This window comes from Scomber japonicus, chromosome 21 (genome assembly GCF_027409825.1).
Source record: "Scomber japonicus isolate fScoJap1 chromosome 21, fScoJap1.pri, whole genome shotgun sequence".
Taxonomy (NCBI): Eukaryota; Metazoa; Chordata; class Actinopteri; order Scombriformes; family Scombridae; genus Scomber; species Scomber japonicus.
The window spans coordinates 18736142-18753805 of record NC_070598.1 but is presented as its reverse complement, the minus strand read 5'-3'; the positions used below and the strand labels follow the sequence as shown (position 1 = coordinate 18753805).

Here is a 17664-nt window from a genome sequence, read left to right as displayed (position 1 = left end):
ATAATTTGCCATGTTCAGATAAAAGTTCATTTAAATCATCATGCTACTTCCCTCCCTGAGTAAAAAATAAGAATCTATAAAAAGTGGTTGTTTTCATTTTTTCCACTCTGGCATCTTTTTCCCCCCTCCCATACAATGTGGAACATCCCACTCCTGTATGACAGAAAGAACAGCTTGAAAGTCTGACTCTGTCTGAAAGAACGTCTTTCCATCTGTGAAAGATAAAATTGTAACAGCTGCTCTCCCTCATATTTATTCAGGAAGGTGCCCTAATCTCTTTTTTGAAGGAGTTTCATTTGATCACATTCAAGCTTCACTGCTGAGTTTATTTTTGTGTAAAGAGACAGTACTGCAAGTTATGCACGGTAAGTTGCATACATATCTAAACTTGAACAATGCACTGAAAACGTGGAATATGTAAATCAGCGATTCAGTCAGTATTGTCATATGCTGATCCAACTGCAAACTAGGTTATGATACGATTGAATACACAATTGTGTAAAGTGTAGACTGAAAAGGAAAGTTGCAGTTTAAACATTGATTCACCTTTCAAAGTCAACACAAAATTCAACAGTGATTCAACCATGATTCATGATGTTAATTCACCCTGTCTATCCACGTATTATTACTATTTCATTGTTCAGTGTATTGTACTATGGGAAGTGTGACTATGCTGTTGTGTTGTGTCTGCATACATCCATGGCATTATTAGAGATTATTAGCACCAAGTGACAATTTTTTAATGTTGTATAGCAGTTACTTTAAGCTATTAACTCAAAACAGTTTAATCATGAGTGTCCTTGCCTTCTAGCTGCAACCATGGATATGTATAGCCTAATAAGATCTTATAGTACATCCATGGTGGTATCAGTACAACAGCTGCATATTCCCCAGACATCAAGTGAGAAACAACCGTGTGGTAATACTTACTTGCCAGTCAAAGGCTTAGAAACAGTTCTTAGCAGTTTGTGTAGAGCCTTTTAATGGAATAAGTCAGTTCAGTCCCCCTCCTGTGTATGAGGCAGTATGAGGGGGCGCTCTGCCTTATCTCCCGCCAGAAACCGCAGGAACAGCGCCCCGGGCTTTGAAGCCAATTTGATACAGTGACCAAATCGTGTAACTACAACTTTCGGGTCCGACAAGCTCTCAAAATGCATTTTCCCTGCAAACATTAATGGAACAAGGAGCGGCTTTAAAAGGGTGGATGAAATTGTTTGACCGCAGCGAAATGACACGTTTCATTATCAGAATTTGATCCATTCGGTCCGCAAACATTTGGAAAACCCGTAAGAGCCGCACGACTGAAATGTTTTATCCTCATTCAATTTAGACGGAGGGCTGAACTGGCAATAGCCGTCGGCCCCTGTAGAGCATGCGCAGTTCCTCTCCTGTAGAGAAGGGGGCGCGCTGCTTTACATCCTGCTAGAAATCTCTATAACGAAGAAGAAGAAGGAGCGGCGTTTGTGTATGCTTCTGCAGACAGGTATGCTAACCTATCAACAACATCTACTTATCTTAGAATAATTTTCTTTACACAGGTATTTGGTTTATACTGCTGACTGCATATCATGTGTTATCTTCGGAGTCAGAAGAGTACAAAGATTTGGCATTGAAAAAGTAAGGATAACTGGAGAATTTGCTTGCTTTCGTGCCACACTGAGCTAAAGTGGGAGCTAACCCAGTGTAGTATAGTGCTGTTGCTCATTTAAAGAAATTGAACTGTAACTTTTTCTTGCTGGTCGAAAAACGCACACATCTGATATTTGATTAAATATCAGTATTGGTTGTACTATTCGGCAACGTTAGCTTAAAAGTACAATATAAGAAATGAAAGTTAAGAAGACAATTCAGTATTGTTAAAAATGCCCATGAGTTCAATTACCACGTCTGTAAGAGTGTCAGCGACAGTTAAGGTAACATTTCCCAATGGTTATTTATTTTGTTTATCAGACATTGTAACAGCAGTTGTGCTTGATATCCCTTTATGCATTCACAAGTCTATCAAGTTGAATTTGTTGTCCCCTCAGCTTGTATGTGTTATTAAATCAAAGCTGTACTGAAGTTTGAAAAGAAAGGTAAATGCCCACTGCAGCATTTCAGCAAAGGGTGGAATTGCAGACAGGGGCTCGTTGTGTCACTTTTGAAACCATTGCTAAAATGTTTTTAAATGACTAGTAATACACAACAGTGGTGACAGGCTGTCTGATTCTGTAACTGTTCCTCTCTCTGCTTGCCGTCCTTCAGTAAAATGGACAAGGATGAGGAGCCGGTCCAGACAAACGGCAGTAAGACGCTGCTTATCCGCCACTTCCCCACTGAGCTCAGCCAGGATGAGAAGGAGGACCTGCTGAAGTATTTTGGAGCCGAGTCTGTCAGGGTCTTCTCAAAAACTGGTCGCCTGGTAGGTTGAACCTCGCTATTACTGTGTGAACCTTTTATTTAAGTTTCACATTCTAAACAGATTATCCGTCTCCACAGAAACATGCAGCCTTTGCAACCTTCAGAAGTGAGAAGTCAGCTGTTAAGGTGAGTTTTTTTTTCTTCTAGATTTCTAGAGATAAGCTACAAGCTTTAACTTAAGTCTGTCTTGTATCGTCTTACTCATTCCCCTCTTGTCTCTTTAAGGCTCTTAGTAGGCTCCATCAGTTAGAGGTTCTCGATCGTACACTTGTTGCAGAGTTTGCAAAAAATCAAGATGATGTCACTGTATTAAAGGACCCACCTGTGTCAGCCAGGTACGTTGGTTGTAGCATATGGATTAATAATCACTGCAACTTTTAGACTATTTTGTCTTGCATCCTGAATTATGAGCTGTTAACCTTCCTGAGACAAAGCCAGGCATTTGCCTATGTTGCAGTCTGAAGCGGAATCAGTTTTCTTTTATTTCTCCCAACAGTGGTAGACCAGTAAAGGAAGAGCAGAAGAAACAGGAGACTAAACTCCCAAATATTCCCCTCATAGACACCGGCATTGCACCCAGTCTTGGGTAAGTTTTGAGTGTTTGCACTGCACTTTTCAAAGTGTTGGTGTGATATGAGAAAGTATTGCAATATATTTGCAACCTTTTGTTGATTTTTAAATTGCTGCATGGGGAGATTTCTTCATATTTCATTGCTCACCCAATTACATTGATCAACTGATGATGAAATGATACAATTAAAAATGAATGTGTGACACATGCTCTCCACACCTGGTCAAAGGGCTGTCAGTTTAGGTGTGCATTGGCAGCCTGGAAGCTAGTTGACAGACTAAACCTGGATGGAAATCTGAGAGCTGTAGTCAGGAGCTGTCAGTGGCCTTGTGTCCAATTAGATGGCAAAGCTGCCACCGAGTGCCTGACGGACCGTCTGTCCTGCCAGTTGGTGGGACCAGGTGGTCTTTGATACCTCTCACTCTAATACTGTCTGTCCTGCTGCAGCTGCAGAAATCCAGTCTCCCTCTCCTCATACTGAAGAGCATCATTCAAATAACAGTCCAGAGTTTTAGTGAAGAGATGTATTGGTTGGTTAGAGTTGCACCAATAAATTGAATTTTGTCTAAAGGTAGAATTTTGAGTGATATATCCAAAATGTATTTATATATAGTATGAAGTCACCACTGAGGAGGCACTGCTTTAAAAAAGTTCAAGAGTCAATTTCATGGAACCTTCATTGTTGAAGTGTGATGCTTTATCTGTTTTATATGATGGTAAATTAAATATCATTGTGCTTTGAACTTTGGGAGAAAATAGTAGTTGGTATTTTTCAATAATTTCTGGCGTTTTTATAGACAAAATGATGAATTAATGAATAAAAATCATGATGAACATAATCATTAGGTAGCAGTCATGTGCATATTCAATCTTTATCTTTGTAGATAAGTTAAGTTAAGTTTATTTGTGCAGCAAAATATAATTACCATCAAAAGCAATTCAGAGAGATTTACAGGGTAATGGAACGTAGTCGTAAAGATAGGCACCCTTACACACACACACACACACACACACACACACACACACACACACACACACACACACACACACACACACACACACAAAAGTAATTAAAAGCTAAAGTAAATGAAAATGTCTCAAGCTTATGAGCCTTATTAGACTAAGTACAAAATATAAAATTCTCTTAGGTATTTGTATAATGACTGTGTATCACAATAATAAGGATAAAGATAAAGATACTTTTTAACTTACCATGTCAAATAATGTATATTCAATCTCCCAATCCACCATTTACTTTTTCATCTGTGTTTTTGGCTCTTTTTGTGCTGTAATGCATCTTTTGAATTATTATTATTATCATTATTATTATTAATATTATTATTATTATTATTACTATTATTACTATTATGACTTAATGTAACAATTAACCAGTGTTTGAACCTGACACATGCAGTTTGAGTACACTGGTGCAGACACATTTCTTTGTCCATTCCTCAATTAGCAATAATGTGTGGACATCACCGTCTGATGATGTCACCCCGTCGTCATGGTAGTGACTAGTGACATTATGTTTAGATGTAAAATGCCAAAATATTAAGCCAAAAATGCACAGCCTTCCTGCTTTAAATTCATCACAATTTTGACTTTTCTTCTCAGTCTGGTTTCTACCTGTGTCAGGTTTAATTACTGTACCTCCACCCTCACTCTTTGCTTATTAGGCTTTAGTAGATTTAGATCTGCTCTCTCACATAGAGTCTTGATTTATTACACAAGTACAAGCCCTGCTGCTGACCTGGCATGCTGCTCCCAATGTCCCTTAATGGCTGGGTTTTACATTTAGTTGGCTGAGCGCTTGTCATATAAATACATTGAATAAGCTACCTCGCGAAAGCTCGGCTGGCTGTGCCGCATAATAACATGTCTCCATTATTCTGACGTTTTACGAGTTTTTAAGTGAATGGGATTATTGTTAAGGGCAGTGAAGTGCAACTGCAGAGTTTACCTTTAAGTCTTTTTTTGTCTTCTTCTCTCTCTTACAGGTTGAAATTTCAACCAAATCCCACTTTGAAGTATTTATACCCACCACCTACGAGTGGCATCCTGACAAATATAACACATGCCCTCATGAGTGTGCCAAAGTTTTATGTTCAAGTGAGTAAATATTCATTGTTTTTTAGCCAACTCCTCATCTGTGTGTATGTTATTGTATTATTTTAAACCAATGTGTAAAGTGGGCAAACGTGACAGTATTTCTAGCTTTCAGATTCATATTTTAAAATGGAAAGAAAAAAAAAGGATGTCCCAGAGGTTTTTGAACTGCATCCAACCTCTTAAAGATCAAACAGCAAACATTTGCTTTTTAAAATTTCAATTTGGGGAGCCAGTATTAACGATAAACCATAAGTGGGAGGCATGAGTTATGGGTTTAACATTTCCCTGGGAGCCGCGCTGCCCAGAGTCTCACTGCTGCTACTTCCAGCGTCTGCGTCTTGGTGGTGCTAGTGTGTCGCAGAGAGGCTGCCTCAGTGCCCAGCATCACCAGCCGTATCTCACTTCAGCCTCAATCTTACCTTGATCCATGTATTTTAAATGAAAATGCAGAAGCCTTGCTATCTGTTTCACATATGCAGCCCAAGTTACAGGGACCAGTGTATTTACATAACCCCCCTCCCCCCCTCAGCTCTTGGTGTGAATCTACAGATACAAACTATCACTATTCTAATATTTATATCTTCAATTACGCAGGTTCTGCATCTGATGAACAAGATGAATATACCGTGTCCATTTGGTCCGGTCACTGCCAGACCACCGATGGTAAGCTTGTTACAGTATATCAGAGTGGGTGGTAGAATATCATACATGAATATTGGATGAAGAAGAGCAGTCACATTATTTTAATAGAAATGATTTGTTAAACAATAAATTCAGTTGGGTTATAAGGAAGAAACATCCCTACGGTAATTTGTTTACAATGCAAGAACTTGGCTTTTAGAAAAACCAGCTCCCAGTTTTAGAGGACCCTCATCTACGAGCGGTGTATTAAGTGTTTTTTTTATAAGGTGATGCTAGTAACAGTTTTTACCTCAAGCCTGCTTCTGTGCCACTAAACAGCCATAAATACAATTTTCCTTACCTGAAACAAATGCAGGATAAAAATCCCTGTTCAAAAAAAAAGATCAATCTATTATCTACATAATACTAATCGTGCTAGTACTGCTAGTACTTGTATGGTTTACATCAATGATTCACAAGAGGAGGTACTTTTACCTGAGGAGTACCTCGGCAGTTGCCACTGGTGGTAAGTGTGGAGTACAATCACTAATTTGGATTAAAAAACAAACATATATATTGAGTTAGCTTGTTACACTGAATGTTGCTATTGAGAATGCATGGACACAAGTTAGTCAGCGAGCAGAGAAAGCATAACAGTTATCAATTCATAAATGGTTGAAATAAATATCTAAAATTAGTGAATAGAAAACAGTTTAAATAATTAGATGTATTGGATAAGTAGTGTAAAAATGTGTTAAAATACAGCAAACAAGCAAATTAACAGTTTAAATGGTAAGGTAAATGAAATGGATGGAAGGCTGAAATAATACAGCTTAAATGAATGAATAAGTGGTGATTAAGTTAAAAGTGATGGATTAAAGGTTGAAATAGTTAGCTAAAAATAATTCCTAACCGTTTGCTAAAAATAAAAGATAAGTGGTTGAAATAGGTAGCTGAAAGTAAAAGATAAGTGGTGGAGATAGGTGGCTGAAAGTCATAGTTAAATGGATGATATAGATAGCTAAAATGACTCATTGTCTCCATAGTCTACTAACCGGTGAACCTCAGATTTGACAAACTGAATGTATCGATGGTCACCACCTACCTTTAGCAAAGTTGGACCCAGAGGCATTTGTAGGCTCAGCCATGTTCTATTGTTTCCTGCAGTTTGAGCTCCTTCCTCTCGTGCCACCCATCCCGATGCCTCCCCCCTTACCTCCCAACTACCCCCCTTTACCCGAAGAGGAGATGGAGCTGTCCAGCGAGGAAGAATCGGAATATGAGAGCGGAGATGATGAAGACAAGGAAAGGTGAGGAGGGGATAAGCTCACACTTTAGAACAGACCATTTGAGGCAAATGAATGGACTCATATTGTTTAGCACCAAACAACAACTACCAGTAGAGCTTATGTGTTATTGTATCTTTCTACAAAGATTTGTGGCTTTAAGGTAAATGTCTTTAAATTCCAATGGGTGGGTTTTTTTTAGCTAGACATTTTCTCCCTTATTCCCTATGCTTGCTTTATTTCAGGATTGTTCGTCTGATGGGCCTGGTCAACCAAGCATGCAAGAGACCCCTGAGACCAAAAACAGCTTCAAAAAGAAAGAAGCCCAAGATCAAGGATCTACTCTATGCTCCCAAACCAGACTCTCAGAGGTACACCAAAGGCACTCATGCTTGTCACAGTCCTCACGCATCTTGAGACAGTATTCATAGGCTGGTTTAAAAAAAAGCCAAAAACCTCCAGACAATATGTCTCCCTCATAAAGACAGCCTTGTGTGACTTGGAGACTATTGTTTCAGCGCCGCATAAGCACACACTCCCTTAATGACGGACCACAAATTGGGTTTCAAAACTATAAATACACACACTCACACACATACACACCTAGCTGCATGTTTGCGGACTGGGAAATATCTCCTGTTGACCAGAACAAAATATCCCATCCCTAAAGTTGCCCAGGAGCAGGAGGGTTTATTATGGGTACTTTTTTTTTTTTTTTTTTTAGACACTGCAGTTGAATGTGTTCTGATTGTCTCCGTTGCCTTCAGCGCTCCAGTGATGCAGCCCTCCGATGTGTTCGAGCAGCCCAACCCTGCCGGACCGAGGAAAATCGAATTCCACATTTCGGTTCCAGAAGCGGCGGAAGGAAGTGGGCCAGGTGAAGGGGCACAGCGTGAGGAAGTCAGAGGTAAGGGTTCTGATTAGATGTCCACTTCTTCTTCTGACGTGCAATTCTGTTTATTTCTAAGTAGTCTGTTGATGAATTTTTTGTGATTAATCGGTAAGTCATTTCGTGAAAAAGGCCCATTACGATTTCCAAAAGTCCAAGTCTTTAAACTTCGTCTTACCAGCAGTTCAAAACCCAAACATATTTAATGTACTATCATATATATCAGAGGAAAACATTTGAAAACCCTAAATAAGTGAATTGTGTGAATTTGGGCTCGAAATAAGAAGATTCACTAATTATTTGATGATTTCAGCACTAATCATTGAAGTAGTAAAGTTAAGTTTTCATCTGGGTTGTACGATGCCATTTTGATCAGGAGCTGCAGCTAACAATTATTTTCATTATTGATTAACATGCTGATTAGTTGATTGTGTATGGTGAAAAATATCAATCACTATTTCCCAAACTCCAAGATAATGTCCCCTAATGTCCCCGAGCAGTCTACATCCCAAACATATTCAGTTTATGTTCATAGAAGAAGCTGTAATCAGAGAATTTGAACTTCTTTTCCCTATAAAATGATGTCAAACAATCAAAATAGTTGCCCATTAATTTAATAGCTGACAACTAATCAATTAATCAACTAATCATTGCAGTATTAATTTAGATGAAAGAAAACAAGAGGTTAGGTCAAGACAAGTCTGTGCTTTTCATTGTCGAGTAATCAGGTGATCATTTTCTCAATCAATCACTTAATTGTTTCAGTAAATAGTGAAACATGTTCATTGCAGTCTCCCAGATTGCAGGTTACTTCTACCTGTAGATATTTGATTTATATTATTATGAATCACAGAGAAGCAACAAATCAGCACATTTTAGTGACTGGAAACAGGATTTTCTGTCAGTTGAGTCCACTAATCGTGTCTAAATCTATATCACAGATTAGTCATTCATGATATGAACCTTTTTAGAACAAGCTTGTTTTAAGTAACGCAAATAAGAAAAATGCCACTTTTCCAGTTGACCCTTCCATATAAATCAGAAAAACACTGATAGTCTGTAAATGTATTGGAGGACTACTGCCGACTCTCTTTTAAGCAAGAGAGGCGCATGTAAGGCTTTGATTATTACTATGCATCATGTTTATTATCACAGTTAAACAGGAAGTGGTTTGATAGTCCTATTGACAGAAGTTAAAGCCCTTACTGTGAGTAGAGTCACAACAGTGTGTTACACAGCAGCATCACAGGAGAAACTTGTGCCGCACAAAAAAAAAAGGTTTTTTACTATTATCTGTATGGGGAAATGTCATTGGGGGGAGGGGGGGGTGAGAGGCTGTGTTACTTGTCAACTGAGCAGTGCCCCCCCCCCACCCCCCCTTTTTTTGGGCCTTATCTCCCTTTCTCTCTAGCTACAACTTCACTCCCTGGCAAGCCCCGGAGAAGTAAAATAGATCTCAAAGTCAAACACAAAAGATTTTCTAAAGGCAGGGGAAGATAAACTCTGACTGGTGGCTTTTTGGATTAGTCTTGTTTTGGGGAGGAGGGGGGGTGTGTGTGTGTGGGTGGGCGCGGGATCCGATAAACAATCTATTTAAATGAAAAAAAGGGGGGAGCTGGGGACAGATAAGGAGGCGGATAATTTTAAAAGCAGTGATCTGGTTCTCTGCCGGGAGTGTATCAGAAAAGCCTCCCCAACACTTCTTGCTCCATCACACACACATATACACACACACACACACACATATATACACACACACACACACACACACACACCTTATGTGGATGACAAGCTTTCTTTTTTTCTTTTTTCTTTCTTTCCTCTTTTCTGGATTTGTACAGGCTCACTGCTCTTAGTAATTCCATCTACAGCGAGCGTGTGCACATGCATGCGCTCCTGGGGAAAAAAAAAAGTGTGCCGGAGTTATCCCTCCTGCAGCCTTTCAAACTCATGTTGTGCAAAAACAGGAATGGATTTTGATCCATCCAGCTGTCTCCTTTCAATCATCAGTACAACCTTTTATTTAAGACATTATTTCTACCAGAAGGACAAAATGTATTGAATTATTGAACCCTGACAAAGAAAATCATTCTTTGCAACTCACGATCAATATGTTAAACTAATTGTGACAAAGAGGATTTGCCTCCCAGCTCCCATCCTCAGCTTGTTTAGTTTATTGAAGAGGATAAAACATAGCAGATGTGATTATTCCAGCATCTGCTCTTCGTAGACATTTTGAATACTTCCATTTGTATTTGTGCTGGAGGAAGAGTGTCCTGTTTTTTTTTTTGGGGGGGGGGGGTTTGTAACGTGAAGCAACGAAGAAACCGATCCCATCAAATCAAACCCACGAAGCACTTAAAACGAACTGCAGAGCGAACGTTGAGACAATTTGACGAATCAATTTTTGAACATTGTTTTCCCATCAGAAGTGGATGAGAGGGAGGACGTCGTCAGCAGTGGTAAGGAGGAGAAGGAGAAGGAGGAGGAGGAGACGGAAGGTGAAGGTTTCGGGAAGCTCTACCCCAGCGCTCAAACATCCCAACTGCAAGAGGAGCACAGCGACGGAGAGGAAGACCTCCCCTCAGACGTCATCTCCAGGAAGGAGCTGGCGAAGGGGCGGCTATCAAGAGATGGTAGTATTCTGCTAAAGTCATGATTTTTATGTTTCAGGAAAGAGGTAGCATCATCTAATAGAAGTGGTCATTATTACTATTAAAGGCAGGGGAATTAAAAAAACAGGCAATAGAAGTAAAAGCAGTAAAGTTCAAATGCTTTTTCCATTCAAAGCAGATATTTTCTATTGGTGCTTTATATTTAATGCACTTTTTAACAACCGCTGTGAGAAATTCTCCCCTGCTGTGAACAAATCCGAATCTGTAAAGAAGTGATGTAGTAACAGGGGTGTGTTTGAAATTCATAAAGTACAGTATGAGGAGGGGGAGAAAGAGATATTTTCCTTAGCAGAGGAGTAGATGGTGCTAAAATGTTAAACATCAGCATTAGCTTCACACCACGATGACGAGCAGTGAGGATAGATGCAGAGTAGCTGTTTTTCTATTAGAGCTGTTAAGTAGCTGCTGCCATACTTGAGTATCTATATTATGTGAGGACATGGGCTGATGGTGAGGGTTTAATTAGGAAAGCCATGACCACCAAACCCAAAACAACTGAGGATTATTACTTCAAGACATATTCAGACAAAGTGAAAGTAACATACTGCACATTTCCATGAATCCACATTTGAGAATAGTTGTTTTTCTAACTTGTGTCTAGAGTGGATATTTAATAAACTACACAAACAGGGGAAATGCAGAGTTAAGAGAGATATATGTCCAAATCTGATCTAAAACAAAGTGGTCGGCAGGTGTTGAGATCAATTGTGTTATCACTGCTTTAATGTAAGCAGCGCATCTCTCAGTCCATTCACTCTTAAATAAAACATATTGATCAGGTGGTTTATCTTTCAGGTAGGTATAGGCTGCTCTCTGATCCTTTGTACCTGTTTTTAAAATGCACCTTGCATCAAGTTTTTTTTCCACCCTCCCTCCGTCTCTCTCTCGCTCTCTCTCTCTCTCCGTCTCTCTTTTAAAACAGAGATAAAAAGGATGTCCGTGTTTAAAAATTATGAACCGGGCGAGCCGACCTGCAGACTGTACGTGAAGAATATTGCTAAGCAAGTGGAAGAGAAAGTAGGTGCATCTATGCTTGACCCACTACATGTGTGTTTGTTTGGCTTCCTGCATGTGTGATGCTTACGTCTGTTATATGTCTGTTATTATATTTCAACATCAGATTTTACTGCTGCATTGTATACATAATTTAATCAGTTGTATATTAATATTCATTTAATGATTTTTTTTTCCTATCCTGACATACATGATTTATCTTCCAGGAACTGAAGTACATCTATGGAAGATACATCAATCCTTTATCAGAAGGCGAGAGAAACATGTATGTTATCTTTTTGTTATTGACAGTAGCAGTTTACTCACTAGTAGAATAAAAGTCATCTTTCAGGCAGTAAGAAAAGATTAAACCAAGCAACTGCAGTTTTTAGCTGCAACCCAGATGATCCTGACTTTATGTCTTTCTCCCTCTGAGGCTTATTGACTTGGTTTGCGTGTCACTTCGCCCCATCGTCTCTTCACAAGCTATTTTTGACTCCGGCAATTTGTCACTTTCTCCTGAGAGTTTTTAGTAATTCATGCTGACTGTGTGTTATAAGTATATAACCAGACGCCGAGATCATGAGGGACATTTTATGTCTGTGCATCAGCAGTACTTCAAATGAATATTCCACCTGAGTCATCAAGCTGAGCTTATGTTGAGTAGAAGGCTGGACTGTGAGCATGAACAACAGAAACCACTTCAATGTCCTTTTTAATAACCTGTGTCTTGTTAATAGATTTTTACTTGCCGTTTGTAGGTTTATGAAATGGAAAAGAATATGCTCTGATCAGTCCCTCACAAAACAAACTTAAAGTGGCTATAACCCATAATTTTATAATAACCATGCATCAAATGATCAAACGTAATGTGAAAAAGGTCACTGCTTTACACAGCTTTATGACATCTTTCAGCTAATTGTTTGGGTTCGCTCTCTCTGCTCTTATCAGCGTGCTTTTTGGCCACAGCAGCCAGCTGAATTCAGCAAAAAAAGTACTAAAAGAAAAAAAACACTCTGAATTTCCAATCTCCTTCCACATTTTGTGCCTCTGAACGGGAATGCATTAAAATCCATTTTTCATGAGCAGCACAAAATCTCAGCTCGGTAAATAAGGACAAACACAATTTAACTGTTAAGTGCCTAAAAAGGCTGCAAATCCTTCATAGCCTCTCAGTGTTACCTGACAGTTTTTATCCAGTGCATCTATAATGTACTCAAAAAATATCCAAAAACCTGTAATAGAATTTAGAGTGAAGCTGTGCCTTGTTATTTATATTCATTAATGACAGCTAACTGACACACAACACACTGACAAGCTCTCCTGAGGAACTTACACTTTCATTTTTAGGTTCTGCATTTCTCACAGTGTAATGTTAGATTGCAGTTACTTGTTACTTGCTTCATTAATTAACATACTCTATGCTGAACAATATATGTACTACTATCCCTCTACTTGCTTCTATTTGACTTCTTAGTAAAACACTTGATAGACAGCTGTTGTTTTGTGTGGTAACAGAAGCAGATGATCATGAATAGCCACAGAACGAGTACTCGACCAGGCCACAAGCCTCGAGTGATAATGATGTAACTCCTCTTTGCTTTTTTTTTTTCTCCCTCAGGTTTGACATTGTGTTAATGAAGGAGGGGCGGATGAAAGGGCAGGCCTTCGTAGGGCTCCCCAGCGAGCAGAGTGCAGAGAAAGCCCTGCGGGAAACCAACGGCTACGTTCTCTATGACAAACCCCTCGTCGTCGTATCCTTTTTATCCTCCTGTTCATGAGACGAGACAAGGACAAAGATTTTTTTTTTTTTGTGTAATGGTGGAAATCCAGGCTGTGGCCTAATTTGATTGGGTTTAGTTATTTAGTGTATGAAGTTGGGTGCATAGATCTACATATATATCAGTTCTGTTTACTAGCACATGATTCAGTTACTTCAAAGAGATTTAATAGGGATGTATGTTCATTTGCAAACTTAAACTGATACTGAACCCTTAACCTGAGGCACATTTCATTGAAAAAGGAGCTTGTTGGTTTGTTTGTGTGTGATCGGGTTTATCACCTCCCATCACAGATGTTTAGTTGGCTTTAGCTCTCGGTGCCTTCAGCAGGGTGAGGGCTAATTTCTGGCAGCCCTGAATAACCACCTGCCCCCCTCCCACCCCTTCTCAACACTGATAATTGCACGTCAACGTTGGAACTTGTCTAATGGAACAAGGTTATTGATTTCGGAGGTGTTTTAATGGGCATTAATGCACATCCCATAACCAATTAGCTTGGCGACAGCCTATTAGTCTTTGAGTTCAAAGAAGGAACAGAGAAGTCTGCGTTGTAATTTACTTGGAGATGTTGTCCTCTGTATTCTAGGTGAGACAGCAGCGGTGCAGGAGGTTAGACTGAAGCTCATCCACCAACAGCTTCAAAAACCAACATAGACTTGTTCTTATTCAGCCATTAGAGGTGGTTTAGAAGCTGAAAATGTGACTGTTTTGCTAACTGGAGTATGATGGTTTGAGTTTTGAGTCTTGCAAAGCTACTGACTTGATATACTGGCTCTAAGATGGTGAAGTTGCTTTCTCATCTTATCTTAACTTTGGATGAAACAGACTTGTATATGAATACCTCAGTGCAGCATTGGTTAACTGTACTTTTTTCTTCTCTTTGCCTATGTGGCACCATAAACCTAATCATGAACATTCATTTATCACAACAACTTCAGCAGCCATCTAAATTCTCTTTAATTTAAAGGATAAATGTTCATGTCAATTATCAGATATTGCTTTTTTTCTGACATATGTTCACCTGACTTGGTTTTCTAATACGAAAATGTTGAAAGTTGTCTGTTTTTTTGGAGTTTGGAGATTCATTCTGGAAGAGATGTCCTTTTAAGCAGGGGACAGCCAGTCCCAGTTTACATTCCCTAGCATGATGTTTTTTTTAGTGCTAGCCTGAGACTGCAGTATACTCATTGCCAGGAAATCAGCCTGCTACAAAAAATGAGCGGTGGAAGAAAAATCAGCAGGAAACACTCACAGTATAAAGTGAGGTTTATTAACAGGCAGCACTTCAGTGACAGAGCTCCCATACATCTGGCTCCTCCCTCGTTGTTTGACCTGTCACACCAGCTAACAATTTATCAATCAGTGTGAATGACATTAGCTGTCAGGGAGTAAGCGAGCCAAACTCAGTATAACACGAAACCCTGGGTCCATCTTTGGCCACTCATCCTGCGGCATTTATGAGCAAACAGCTGCGACCTTTTCTCAAATTAAATTAAAATGAGGCAGCGAGTGTCTCAAGGAAGAGGGGCCCCCTGGCTTAAAGCTGCTGCATGCAATTTTGGGAGCGAAATGACAATATATGAGTTTTGTAAATGGACTTCATTTGTATGGCAGCCTTTTCTAGTCTTCCAACCACTCCAAATGCTTTAGAATAAATGTCAACATTCACACACACACACACACACACACACACACACACTCGTACGCTGATGGCTGAGGCTGCCATGCAACATGCCAACCTGCTCATCTAATCTAATGCTCTCACACACCGTTGGCACAGCCGTCAGGAGCAATTAGGGTTCAGTATCTTGCCCAAGGATGCTTCAACATGTAGACTGGAGGAGCCGGGCATCGAACCACCGATCTTCCAATTTAGAGTACGACCTGCCTGAGCCACAGCCTGTGATTCCACATTAGTGATATTGTAGAAAGAAAGGTAGGCATTTGTTGATGTTCTTAAGTACAAGTATAGTAGTAAGAGTGAAGTAATGAGAACAGATGAAACTAAAAAGTCCTTGCTTGAAAATAAAAAAGCTTTATTAAGTGAGAGTGAACTCTGATCTGCTTAATGACTATGTTTGCCGTTTCCAGACCTTAACGATAAATTCACAGCAATTCGCCAGATCTGCCAGACCAAAACAAGATAACACAGACACCAAGAGAGGACCAAAACAACGATGAACTCAACAGGTGAGTCATACAGCATTTGGTGACCTGCCAAAAAAGAATATTAGTAGCAGGACTGCTGATGTGATTACTCACTGTCTCGTGGTGTTTCCTGTTTAAAACAAACTTAATTATCATTGCAATGGTGTTTCCTTTTTTTACAATTGTGTTTACACTTTATTTATTCAAGATGCCAAGGCTTCATATTGTGGCCCAGCAGAACCATTTGTATCCTTATTTTGGCATATCCTTTTTGGAAAATAACATAAGAAAATGAGGGCAGTTTATTTGTAGCTGTTATGGCACAATTGGAACTTAAAATGAACTGACCTGTATTGTAGTCTAAATTTAAAAGAACCAAGAAGCATTCTTTGTATCTTCTGTTCTCTGAAATATTTAGTTTAGCCCTCTATACAAAAGTCTCCTGCACGTCTCTTTACAATGTTTTCTACCTTGTTTGACTGAATTTCAGGTGACGGTCGTCAGATGTCATCATCGTCTTTTATTATTAAATAAAAAATATTTTATTAAAATAACTTCTGTCCTGTTTTTCTTCCTCTCACATCCTCAAACATATGCCACCGTTTGTGGGTACACTTGAGTCAAACTATCATAACTGATTATCTTTAGTCCCAAACTTAAAGTCCTTACAGCAGAATAAATACAGACAGGGGAAGGTGTACAGGATCTAGATTAGCTGTGCAGCAGATGGCTGGCTGTAAACACAGTGGAAAAAGCAGAGTCCTGAAGAGACAGCAAACAAACCAAAAGGACTACAGTCTGTGAGAAATTGCTGGGAGTGAGCTAGATTACCTTTACAGTCCCTAGCTGGCCCCATCTGTGTGATTACAGAGTAAACCTTGGAGAGTGAACCCCCCCTCCCCTCAACAGCCATCATATGAAGATTTGGAAATCTAATTGTTTTTTTGGCCTCTCTAGGTTTAAGCAATACTGGAAGTGTACTTGGTGCATGTCAATCAAAGCTGACTTAAGGTTTGTGATCTTCTAGATATCAAAAGAGGGGGAGAAACATTAAATTACTGTGGTGAGTGCTGGTCCAAATGTAGTTTGTATTGATTCAGTTTGACACCACTTCTCTTCTAGTTCGGTGATAAAAGCTACTCTGCTGCTTTTCGCTTTGAGGCAATTTAAGATGAATATTTCAGACATTTACTGACTCCAAAGAAGTCTAATGATATATTTTATCCCTCTTAATCAGCTCATGTCTTAAATCTGTCTGTACAGAAGTTTTTGTTACTTCTGTGCTGCTCCAAAAAAAAAACTGATACTCAACATAAGCCAGAAGTCTCATAACACTCTGTAGCTCACCAGGAATACTGTCACGGCTCTTGTCATGCATCCTAGTTTGTCTATCTGTTCAGATTTGTCCATACAACGCATCGTCATCTTCAAATCAGAAGAAACTTGAGAAGAAAGAGGCTTGCATTTTGATGTTGCACTGTGAAACCTGCGTGCAATTGATTTCAGTTTAGCCATCCACCATTTACTTATTTAAAAGTTCCCTCACGATGCGGATAGTTTGATGCACGGCACATTTCCACACACTACCCAACACCTTCTAATCGTGAACCAAGAATGTAACGTGTGAAGATAAAAATCTGTGGTGTTCATCGACACAGAAACAACAATTTGCATAACAAAGTCCAGTTTAATCAAATTAACACTCCGCCTGAGTGAAGTGATGGTGTGGATGATGTAAAGGGGGTGTAATCTTCAGATGCAACAATGGGATGTAATTGACTTTGAAATCCTCCAGAGAGGAAAATCACCATAATGAAACCGTCTAATTGTGATATAGGAGCCTAAAGTGTGACACTGTGTGTTTTGTTATAGTAGAAACCTCTTTTAAAAGCTGTTAAAATGCAACGTTATGCTATTTATTTACTGTAATGGTTTATAGAAACAGTCAATTGGATTTAAATTGGTTAATCTCAAATGTTAAATCCACTTCTGAGACATTTCTGTAAAATCTGTTGTAGTTCATTAAATCCCACCCTTGCTCATGTGTTCAGCGTCCCCTCAGTTAAGATCCAGGCACACGGTGCTATCAATCACATGTGCTCGTCTGGTTGGACCTGCAGCTCATACGTCAACGCCAATGTGAGGGAGGAGTTCCCATCTGTGCCCCACTCTGCCCGCCACCTCAACG

General features: G+C 39.4%; 1 protein-coding gene across 1 annotated transcript; it reads left to right on the top strand.

The window, feature by feature from the left end:
* Positions 1–1454: 1454 nt before the first annotated feature.
* rnpc3 (RNA-binding region (RNP1, RRM) containing 3) lies at positions 1455–16030 on the top strand. Its single transcript, XM_053342421.1, has 16 exons — positions 1455–1483; positions 2245–2401; positions 2479–2526; positions 2626–2735; positions 2897–2986; positions 4972–5083; positions 5678–5746; positions 6872–7014; positions 7236–7361; positions 7758–7897; positions 10309–10515; positions 11477–11571; positions 11775–11833; positions 13169–13301; positions 15441–15518; positions 15685–16030. The coding sequence occupies exons 2-15, from the start codon at positions 2249–2251 to the stop codon at positions 15507–15509; spliced, it is 1554 nt and encodes a 517-aa protein (XP_053198396.1). The 5' UTR covers positions 1455–1483; positions 2245–2248; the 3' UTR covers positions 15510–15518; positions 15685–16030.
* The last annotated feature ends 1634 nt before the right edge of the window (positions 16031–17664 follow it).